The sequence below is a fragment of the Perna viridis genome, chromosome 14 (genome assembly GCF_037379345.1).
Source record: "Perna viridis isolate PV_CMFRI_1.1 ecotype Kerala chromosome 14, ASM3737934v1, whole genome shotgun sequence".
Classification (NCBI taxonomy): domain Eukaryota; kingdom Metazoa; phylum Mollusca; class Bivalvia; order Mytilida; family Mytilidae; genus Perna; species Perna viridis.
In genome coordinates, this window is record NC_142458.1 from 6,219,720 (window position 1) to 6,231,842 (window position 12,123).

Consider the following 12,123-nt stretch of genomic DNA (forward strand, 5'->3'; position numbering starts at 1 on the left):
CTTTTATATACCAGGTATATTGTATACTAAAATGTATCATTCTGTAAAGCAGAAATATCACATACCATATTTTTTGTGTGTTTAGTGCACTTTGTTTACAATGTATACGATGTTTCATTTACGTATCAAGGGCCATAACTCAAGAGTGAAAAATCAATCACTCTACTTTGTTTTTTGTTGTGTTTGATGACCGTCAGTGTATAGGTCACAAGATGTTTTGTTCCTCTTTAACCTGTCTTAAAGAACTTTTCTATGCAAGTACAAGTAAATGTTTAATGTATTTTATATTACTAAAGTTTGAGAATTGACAATACCTAAGTATTTTTAAGACTGTTTTTGATTTGTCAACATAGAACACTATTTTGATTTTTTTTTATTTCTACTAGTATATACATTTTTTGTATGTATGAATTTAATTATTTTTTTGTAAGTTGTGTGCATTTATGTTATGTTCCCTGAAAGTTTTTTTTCCAGACAAGGGTGTAATTATTTATGCCTCTGGTAAGAAATACATGTATGCAGGCCAGCAATTTTTGTAGGCTTAGTCATTTTAGTCAATGACTAATCATTTTCTCAAACTTTTTCCTGGATTTTGACCCATTTAAGTCAAAATTTGTATGTGTTGGAGCAATGGAGGTTTTCCATTGGTAAATCCTATGAGGGGATCAGGAAATCCAAGCTCCGTCTCATGCTAAAAATAAATGTTGTTGATTGTATTGAAAATCACTGGAGTGAGTCCCATTTAGGTCAGTCAACTGCCTCCATCCCCTTGCCCACTTTTCGGATATGCAATAGTCATCTCCCCCACCCCCCACCAACTTTTCGGATATGCAACAGTCATCTCCCCCATTCTGGGAACTGCCACAGGCTTCATTAAATCTATCGAATACATTTTGTACCTAAGAGTTGCACAAAACAGGTATATACATGTATAAGACATTTATAACACATTTATTCAAGACTGATTTCATTGGCAATCAAAACATAAAATGGCAGAGCTTTACAAAATCCAGGAGTAATTGTCCATAAATCCAATAGCCTGCAGTTACCTCTCCGTGAACAAAATTTAAACAAATTAGTTAAAAGTAGGCAACAATAACTCAGACCTAGGAAGGAGAAATTGACTACTGTCTACTTTTGAAAGCACCAAATAAATAACAAATGTAGCTGAAGAAAGACATGAAAACACCCATGACATGAATATCACCTAGTTGGAACAAAGTTCAACCTCTCCATCTTGGAGTCTGAAAGATGTGGTGATATAATGAAGAAATGTATAATACTTGCCACAATAATTATATAATCTGTTCCCAGTGAGGTAAGTAAGTGATTATCACAGCTAAATGTATATAAAATCCTGTTCTGATTACCTACCTTTTACAGCATCTTGCAACAATATTCATCTACATATGGTGATAATGTAGAAATGTATAATAATAATCAGTAGAATGTTTTCTCAGTGAGGTTACTGACATCCAAGGCTAAAATATGTAAAACCCTGTTTTTAATTACCTCCCTTTTACAGCATCCTACAACATAGACATCTACCTACATTAGATGCTTAACCTTAAGTTTCATAAAGTTCTTTGGAATGACTTACGAGGAGTTGGGCATACAAAGAACATGAAAGGATTTAGGACAGGAAATGTGATATCAATACATCCTCTTTTTCATAAGCTTAAGCATCCATATTCAAAATAATGTACTGTCATTTTACTTACATTCTCAGTGTATTATTCTACTTATTTTTTTTTTACAAATTTCAAGATCAGTATTAATTTGTAAAAATTAAGGAACTGTGAATATGCATACTGTGAAAGTACTATTGCTCATGGGATTCTAATTTTTGTGGTTTTCATAGGTAGGCCAAACCACGAAATTTGATCACCAATGAAAAGGAGATTTCCATTGATGTGTATACTGAAAACCTTTCAAAACCACGAATTCAAGAATCCATGAACTTCTGTGTCTTCATTGATCCACGAAAACTGGAATCCACGAATTAAAGTACTTTCACAGTATTAAGAATTTACCATAAGGTAATATTTGGAGAAACATGAACTTCTAACATCTGGAGATATTTGAAAAAATTACTATGTACAATCATATAACATGTACCATAAATGAGGATTTATATATTTTAAAATATAGCATTGTTTTATTGGAGCATTTGTAACATGTGGAATTATAGTAATGGATCATCAAAGGGCCACAACTCTGTAATGATAATACATAATACCAATCTCACCATAACTTAGAATGGGTTCAAGCATGGCTTTGTCAGGACAATTAGCAATATGGTAACGTAGCTCTGGTTTAGGCATCTCATGTCTGGCATTGAATGGACAAGTGGCAAATTCCCTCCCTGAGTAATTCTGAAATAGTAAAATATAGGACATTAAGCGATATCTTATCAGGTAATGGTGAAAAAAATAGGAATGACAAAAGAGGAAAGGAAAACTATGACACGTTGAACAAATCAGTTTTCATGGTACAGTAGTATACATCGTCATGATCCATGAGTTCATGATGATAACCATAAAACTTCTGCAGTGATGACTTCAATCTTGTACCAAAACAATGTGAAGTTTATTAAAAAAAATTGGCAAATTCTAAATTTCATTCTTAGAATTGAAAATCAATGTACATACCCTCCTACATTTCATGAGATGATACTGCATACGTTTGGCAGCCACCATATGCACCTTATCGTAAGGGCAAGGCATCAACTCCTCTGGATCGGGAATGTGATAGTAAGACATTCTGTGAATAAAAACAAATATTTTTTTTAAAAATAAAGTCAGCTGCAAATTGATTTAAATTAAAATGCTTATTGTGAACAAAAAATTGTTGATTTTAATTTTTTGGGGGTATTTGTAAGTATTTAACAGTGAGCTTTCTCGTGGTTGTCATTGACAAAAGACTTTTCAGTAATGTGAAATTGTTCTGGTTTCATATTTTTGCCTGAAAAAAATTGTACTGAAAGTTGTTAGCCCTCAGAAGGTCTAGATGGCAAAAGTGAGTTTATCATGACCTGAAGCTCACAATTGTATTACCGTTCTCAACTTGAGTCAATTTTTTTAAACAACCACTAATTTTGAATCAAGCAGCAGGTACATGTACATAGCAACTACTTTTCATGAACCAAAAACTTGGGCATTAATGAAATACTAAGTGATATAACCCAGTGTATAATGTTGAAAAAAAAAATGGCATAACTCATTAACTGCCTTTTGGATTTTGCTGAAAATTGAACTTGACCTGTATTTTATGGTACTTAGTTTCAAAAGTTTCAAAAAACAAATCACCAATCAGTTCTCAAGTTATCATCTGGAATGTGTCAGGGGACAGACAGACAGACAGACTGACGGATGGACATGCAACTTTTTGGAGAGCATAGTGTAGCAAGGTATAAAAATAATCGAACGCAAACACAATACAAATCCTTGCCCTAATGAATTTAGATATATCAGTGTTCTAGGATTCCTATTTCCCGTTACCCGGGCAAGTGAAATTTGGGTCAGGGAAAGTTAGGTACAACGTACTTAGTTACACTTTCCCATGGCAAGTTGAAAACTTCATATGCTTTAAGGATTTGTTTTGTTAGGAAAGCAGTCATTGACTGAGGGAAAGTTGATTTTATATGAATTTTTCCCGAGAAAACCTCAATTTTTGAAAAATCCTAGACCACTGGATATATGTAGATAGCAGATAATGACTTAAATCCAGGAGCAAACACACTACACAGTCTTCCTGTTCCACTCAAGATACAGCAAGAACACGAACTGTAAAAGTCAATTAACAACCTACATTGTACCATATCTTACAAATATTTACCCAAAATTTAGATAGTTAGCAGATTATACTCCTGGGCACTGGTCAAACACGCTACACTGCCCTCCTCCCCAATATAGAGCACACTCAGTCTACCCAATTAAAAAACCTTAGTGAGTGTGCTCACATACCCCAAGTCCCCAATGTTGGATACTTAAGTAAATTCCTTTGTAAGAGAAATACATGTAGAAGGACCCCAATAAAAAAAAAGGAATCAGAGTGTTTTTTAGGCTTTAGACCTTTATCTTCTGACCAACTTCTGTTACTCAGAATGGTAGTTTAAAACTCCAGACTGTGATTTCAATGTCAATGCATTTTGGACAAAACCACTGATTTGGACACTACTCTGTACAAAATTTGAAATTAAAAAAATCAGACGAAAAATGAAGTAGAGGCTCTAAAGATCCTGAATCGCTCATCTTGCTCTATTAGCAATATTCTAAAAGCAGCCATGCTATTTTCCTTGAATAAAACTTGATATGAAACTGATGAAAACAATTTCTGAAAACAAAATGTCACGTGCTTGGTTCTTGCATGGACACCACCAAAAGATTTATGCTTTCCGATGGAAATTACCTTCAAATTCTACAAAAGTAACTGAATTGGCTGAATATCACTTGCAGCAGATGGGAATTTTAGAACCCTGTAAGAAACTATGGATGCTGCTTAAAACCTTTCAACAGCAAATTACAATGTGGAACACAATCTCTTGGTTACTTACAATAGTTAGAAGTATACAGTGTATACCAGGGTAGGAAACTCAATTTAGTTCTAGTCAGTCCTGAATACAATTTACCCAAAAATTAATTATATAGCTATCTAAATTTTTGCTAAAATTAACCAGCCCTGCAAAAAAATAGCAGTTGTCGGGCTGGCGGGCAGGCTACTATTTCTAACTGTGATGTATATGTAAGACTCAAAAGTGTGATGGGGACACCGAAGTGTGACGGTTGCGCTGATCTGCGATGGTCAACACTGAAGTATGTTGGATGTCTAACGCAAATGCACGGAAGTACGATGGTATACCCCATTCAACCTCCCCACATACATATTTTTAAAAAATACCTCTTCTATAATGTTCCACCAGTAGTTGTTCTTTTTATTTTTTTCTCTTTCTAATAATATCTAACTTCACCAATATCTAAGAAACTGAAACAAAAATAAACATTCATGTATATGTAAATAAAGATCTCCACAATGTACATTTAGTTTCATATTTTTTGTGCCTCAAAGTGGACAAATTTGAAAATAGGACTAATTTCAAAAATTAATACAAGATATGATTCAGCACACAAGTCAAATAACTTCCGAGTAGTCAATTTTTTTATTGAAATCAAATTTTAATTTTGGACCCTGGTTAGAAATAGCACTATTAAGTAATCCAATAGGCCATTTTAATCAGTTTTTCAAAGGGACGTAACCCATCAACACGTGACAACCTGGTTGGCGGTCTCATTGAGGAAAGGGAAAACAGCAAACATTTTTCTTGGAAATTGAAACTTTTTTCACTTCGGTAAGTACCTGAATGGCTTGAAATAAGTTCTTCAAAAGTATCCAAGTACTTACCACAGCTCTAATGAATTGAATAATTGAATTTGAAGTCTACTGCTGTCCATTGCTCCAATCTGACGGCAAACCAGTACACATAGAAGTACATTAAAGCACATTAAAGAACACAACTGGTTTATGAACATGGCAAGACATTAGCAATACTTAGACATTGTCCCTAATGGTACTTAAACCCCCTCAGCCTGTTGAACACTGAACATTTGGGAATCACTATGAACAAATGATTCATATTAGACAAAATTTTAATGGTGGAAAGATTAAGCACATATGACGCACAATTTGCAGCAATTTCTAAAACCTACTAAATCAGTACTTTTTTTCTTGTTGACAACAAAATAATAGAAAATGATTATGAATTCCTGGCAATATGCAAATCTCCATATGAGTATTTAACACCCTGTTAAGTTTCATTACAATCCTGCAAGTTGTTGAGAAGAATCTGCGGACAACCAATGAGACTGAGTTTGCTGAAAAATGCCTAAGTTCAACAGTCCTCATTTCTACACATTTTGTCCAAACATTAATTCCTGACAATATGGCAATCAAACATGCTTTTGAGTTACAAAACAATTCTGCAAGTCATTAAGGAGGAGTTGTAGACAATGCATCAGACCAAGTTTTGCTGAAAAATGCTAAGGTTGCAACGGTCATCATTTCTACGATTTTTCTCCAAACATAAATTCCTGACAAATTGCACATCCCAATACGGTAATTTAACGCCTCATTTACATGTAGTTTCATAACAACTCTGCACGTCATTTACATGTAGGAGGAGTTGCGGACAACACATGAGACCAAGTTTTGTTGAAAAATGCCTATTAAGTTTAAAAGCCATCATTTCGACAATTTTTGTCCAAATATATATTTCTGACAGTATACACATCTCCATGTGGTTATATAAGATCCCACTAAGTTTCATAACTATACTGCAAGCTGCTTAGAAAATAGTTCAAACTGACAGAAAGGGCGACACCTACAAAGTAACATTTAGTATACAGGCTTGTTTTCAACCCCTTATTTCAAGTGATTAGGGCCATTAAATAAATTGCAAAAAAAATCCTATCTTCCTTTCAAGGTAAGGAACCTTTTGCTTAAATATGATCAAGATCCATCAACTTGGTAAAGAACTTCAGCAACATCCTAAATATGTACATGCAGATGCTCTAAAAGATGTCAGATTGGCTCAAAATTGTACTTGGAAATATGCTTTTTCTGTACTTCAGAAGTGATATATACTGTTAGAAAATGATGGTTTGAACTTTAAATGGAGATCTCATGTGCAGTATGTGTTATAGGAACTCAGGTACTTATATATTCCCATTGTTTGAGACTTTCACAATGTTACAATGTGGCATTGCGTAATAAACATTTATACATGTAAGTAAAATATTATCAGAGCACTAATACAAATGTACAAATGTAGTTTTGTACCTCCTAGGCAAAGCCTTAATCATATTGCCAAAGTTGTCCCCAAGTGTCTGCAATTATGTCATGGAAATCAATAGGAGAGTTTGTCATGATTCAGGGACAGAAATTGGCAATATTTGCATAGTGGTTGACTGGGCCCCAAAAAAACAGAAAGCCCAAAGTTATTTTCTATTTATAGCTGGGCTACTGGGCCCCTGCTAATTTACAACCCAGTGATGTCAACGCTCACCTGTGATTTGGTTTTCGTTGGCAAAAAATCCAAAAGTGACATAAGGAATCAACTTTAAAAACATTTTTAAGATTATTAGATAATTGAAAAATAATTTTCGTTCCCCAATAGCAAATAAAACTCTTTTTTATGCATATAATTTATAAACAAATATACAGTTATCAAATTTTTATTACAGTTTGATATGAAATAAAAGAACATTGTTCCAATGTCCCCCACGTAAAAAGATCAAATCAACTGAAATTCCACAGGTCATTACTTTTCTAAAAATCATTCAACCATAAACAAAGTCGAACTTAATCTGCAACTCTTCATAATAAGACTACATACAAAAACAAAACTTGTTTGGTAGGAGCATTATCAAACTAGAGGCTCAAGAGACCCTGAATCGCTCACCTGGTTAACTATTTGCTTATTTGAAAAACTTGAGGAATGAGACAGGCTAAGTTAAAATCAACTAAATTGTCAAATGCAGGAAATGCTTTTCATAGCATTTTCATGACCTGAACCAGAATTTTGCTAAAGGCAACAATTTTTGAATTTTTTTTCAAAAACCTTTTATGACCCCAAAGTTCCATTTTTAGTATAGGCAGCCATATCTATTCACGGATTAAAAATCACAACAGTCATTTTGAGCACAATACACTAAAGAACTATTATTCATTCAATGATCTTAAATGGTTTTAGAGAAGAAGATTTACAAAGTTGTACATGTGAAAAAAAAAAACAAAACAACAAAACGAAACTGTTTCAGGGGACATAACTCCTACATCAGTCAATGAATGGTTTTGAAAATTTCGGCATAAGTCCTTCTCATGATTGTAAACAATTTTACCCATGCCAGAAATTTGGTAAAGCAACAGTTTTTGAGTTATTTGCAAAAAACTGCCATCTGACCCCTATGTTCTATTTTTAGTTATGGCGGCCATGTTTTTTTATGAATCAACAATCCCAACATTTATTTTGTGCAGAACACCCTAAGGAACAATCATGCCAAGTTTAAAACCTGTCAGTCCAGTAGTTTCAGAGGAGAAGATTTTTAAAAATTTTTCCACAACAACGACGGACACCAAGTGATGGCATAGGCTCACTTGGCCTTTGGTCAGGTGATCTAAAAAAAGTGTGGAAAACCCGGACAGACATAGGGACGCCCAGCATTTCCATGTCCCCTCAAGATGCGTCACAGGGGACAAAAAGAGGTCTACAAATAAATATCACATCAAATTTATTTTTCAAGTAAAAGAGTTATAAATGCACATACAAAATACACTTGTATGAATTTTTTTTCTTCTAATGAAACATTTTACAGAAACAAAATTGGATAAAAAAATAACAAAATTATAAAGTTTTGAAAATAGGAATTGTTATCAAGAAATTGTCAATTCTTTAGTTGATTAATTACCAACCAATAATTTACACTTAATTAGTGAATATGACATTACTAATGAGATTGGCAAACTCTCCTATAGTCCTATAAATAAAATACACATTTTACATGTATATATAGACTTGCTACATGTCCCTCTCTTTATATTAAAGAATATATGAAAAAGTTAATTGATTGCATGTATCCCTCTGATAGCAAATCTACTGATTAATTTGGGAAAGAGGAAAATTAGAAATTAGTAGTGGTGTTATCAGAGAGGTTAATTACATACATGTAGATTTTCTATGTCATCTATATAATAAAGAAAAACTTGCAGCAAGTCTAATGTACATACATTTGTAGTATATTTGAAAATATAAAGAACATGTATCTTCATGTACATGTATATTACAAGAAATTATTAATCTCTGCTAATGGACTATTTCCAAATGGCTTTGAATTACCTCAATTAAACCATGACATGATAACATAAAGGAGAATGAAACAAGAAGTCTGTTACCAATGCACTGTTTTCATTAACAATGTAAGAAAAACCTAAGTGCTGACAGCACTGGTGATTTTTTTATTCTTTTGAAAATTGTAGCATGGACAAAATTTCAAAGATTATATGATGTTAAATAAAATTGTGATCATACATTGCATTTTAAATACTATTAAGGACTGTCCTTTTTTTTAATATGTGTAAACTGAATGTCAATCTATACTATGCAACTTCACACATATTTACAAATTTTGTTCCATTACACCCCCCGTTTAAAATCTATCCAAAAGTTAATATGCTATATCAACAGAGTATTTATCCTACTTAACAATTATAATTAAACAAAACCAATATCAGCTTAAGAAAACACAAGATTTTCAAAAACTAGACACTTTTATCAATTTGAATTTTCCCGCCAATTTTATTTGGATAGAATCACTGCTATTCACTACCTGTTTAAAAATAGTAAAATATGACATGATTGATGATTTAACTTATAAGTGTGTTAAAATGAAAATATTTAACACATTTTATACTTCCAGACACATTACTACAAGAAATTAATTACTTAAACGTAAATTTATTACTAAATCTATCAAGACCAACAAGAGGCTCCCAGGAGCCTGAATCGCTCACCTGGTTAAATTTGTGCCTTTTAAGGGCAATAACTCTAACAAGGAGTTGTCAGACAATTTTGAGTCCATTTGATTCATTGGACACATATGTAAGCCTTATAATAAGGATTATTTCAGCAATTGAAAGCTACTGGCTAAACCTAACAGATTTGGAGATGTATGCAAAAATCTGCAGTGTGACCCCATTGTTCTATTTTTATAAACGGCAGCCATGTTTTTTCAGCGATCAAAAATCAGTCACTTCGTTGAGGATACCCTATAAAACAAAAATACCAATTTCCATTGAATTTTGCAGAATAGTTTCTGAGGAGCAGATTTTTTTTTTTTTCAAAGTAGTAACATCATAAACAGAAAAAAACGTCCAAAAAGGGCAAAAACTCCAACATGGGTCAACAAATTTTCACCAAAATTTGACCACAGATATATCTCTTCATGCTGAATAATTTTACCCCAGTCAGATTTTGGTTAAACTTAACCATTTTGGAGATATAGTCGAACCTCGACGTGTCAAACTCAGATTAGTCGAAATCTTGGATAACTTGAACTAATTACAAAGTCCAAGCAAAACTCCCCTTACTCCAATACAACTTTACCTCGGATGACTCGAACCCAGAGGAATCAAAACCTTGGATAACTCGAGGTAATCAATCAGTCCCCCCGATAGGACTTCAAGGTTAATTAACCCTGACGTCTCGAAGTCAACTAATTAGTCAAAAAACTGATTGCTTTATTACAAATCGTAAATCTGCTGTCTGACCCCTGTGTTCTATGTTTAGTAACAGCGGCCATGCTTTATAACAGATCAAAAATCCAAACACTTATTTTGTTCAGGATACCCTTTAAAACAAAAATACCAACTTTCATTAAATTCTGCAAAGTAGTTTCTGAGGAGATTTTTGAAAGTAATAACATCAAGAACAGCAGAAAACGTTCAAAAAGGGCAATAACTCCAACATGGGTCAACAGATGTTCACCAAATTTTGACCACAGATAGATCTCATAATGCTGAACACTTTTTCCCAGTCAAAATTAGGTTAAACCTAACGGTTTAGGAGATATATGCGAAAAACTACTGTCTAACCCCTATGTTCAATTTTTAGTAACGGCATCCATGTTTTTCAACGGATCAAAAATCCCCACATTAGTTCAATGCACGATACCCCAAGGAACATTCATACCGAGTTCAATTCCAAATGGTCAAGTGGTGTCAGAGGAGAAGATTTTTGAAAGAAATAATATTCAAAATGGCAACAAAAAAGTCAAAAAAGGGCAATAACTCCAACATGGCTTAACATATTAACATGAAAATTTGACCACAGATAGATCTCATCATGCTGAACACTTTTACTTAGACAGAATTTGGCTAAACCCAACGGTTTTGGAGATAAATGCGAAAACGTACTGTCTGACCCCTATGTTGGATTTTTAATAACGGTGGCCATGTTTTCCAACAGATCAAAAACCCCACATTAGTTCTATGCACGATACCCCAAGAAACATTCATACCAAGTTTGGTTCCAATTGGTCAGGTTGTGTCAGAGGAAAAGATTTTTGAAAGAAATAATATTCAAAATAGCAAAAAAAAAAAAAAAAAACCTTGAAAAAGGGCAATAACTCCATCATGGCCTAACAAATTAGAATGCAAATTTTACCGCAGATAGATCTCATAATGCTGAACACTTTTACCCCATGTCAGAATTTGGCTAAACCTAACGGTTTTGGATATATATATGCAAAGAACTACTGCCTGACCCCTATGTTCTACTTTTAGTAACAGCGTCCATGTTTTTCAAGGGATCAAAAATCCCCAAATCAGTTCTAAGCAGGATACCCCAAGAAACATTCATACCAAGTTTGGTTCCAATTGGTTAAGTAGTTTCAGAGGAGAAGAGTTTTGAAAAATTGTTAACGATGATGGACAACGAAGATGGACGATGAGGGACACCAAGTGATGGCAATAGCTCACATGGCCTTCTGCCAGGTGAGCTAAAAAGAAGTCCCTCAAACCTTAAGTTTATATGAAGATTAGATCTTAATTTAATTTGTATAAATAATAGAAAACTATTGAGCTGAACAATTGCAAGAAACATATTTACTTGTTATATAAGAGGTATTGAATGATATTAAAGGAATTAAATTTGGACTATATTTTTGTGTAGTGATTAGAACTAGTAGGAAAGTTCCAGTGATAGACCGGTGTCTTAAGGTATTTTGATCCTAAGGATCAAAAACAAAAACAAAAAAACAAAATCCTTCGGAGCAGAGGTATAATAATTGGAATTTAAATTGTTCCGCATGATGTTAATGAAACCCATGGAATGATAAACCTGATAATGAACATAGGACCTTCGAACTAATGATCTGTTTCCCAACAACCCAAGTCTACATTATGTACTTGCTTCCGAAGTATTGCTGCAAGTTACTGGTTTCTGAGAATGATAATGACTGAATGAGTATTTTCAACTCAAGGGTGAAATTTGGTAAGGGAAAGTTCATTATAATGCTCCACTTAACCTTTGGCATGAAGAAAATTGATTTGTTCTGAAATGATTCAGTTAGA

At 33.5% G+C, this 12,123-nt stretch overlaps 1 protein-coding gene across 3 annotated transcripts in view; it reads right to left on the reverse strand.

The window, feature by feature from the left end:
• Positions 1-12,123, reverse strand: part of LOC148597922 (uncharacterized) — a 33,973-nt gene that overhangs the window by 21,456 nt on the left and 394 nt on the right. For all 3 annotated transcript variants that reach the window (XM_088562292.1, XM_088562294.1, XM_088562291.1), the window contains exons 2-4: positions 4,900-4,983; positions 2,652-2,763; positions 2,249-2,375 (exon numbers count right to left, since the gene is read on the reverse strand). In XM_088562292.1, coding sequence (XP_088418418.1) covers positions 2,249-2,375; positions 2,652-2,762 — 238 coding nt within the window. In that variant the 5' untranslated portion in view covers position 2,763; positions 4,900-4,983. The remainder of the gene's footprint in view (positions 1-2,248; positions 2,376-2,651; positions 2,764-4,899; positions 4,984-12,123) is intronic.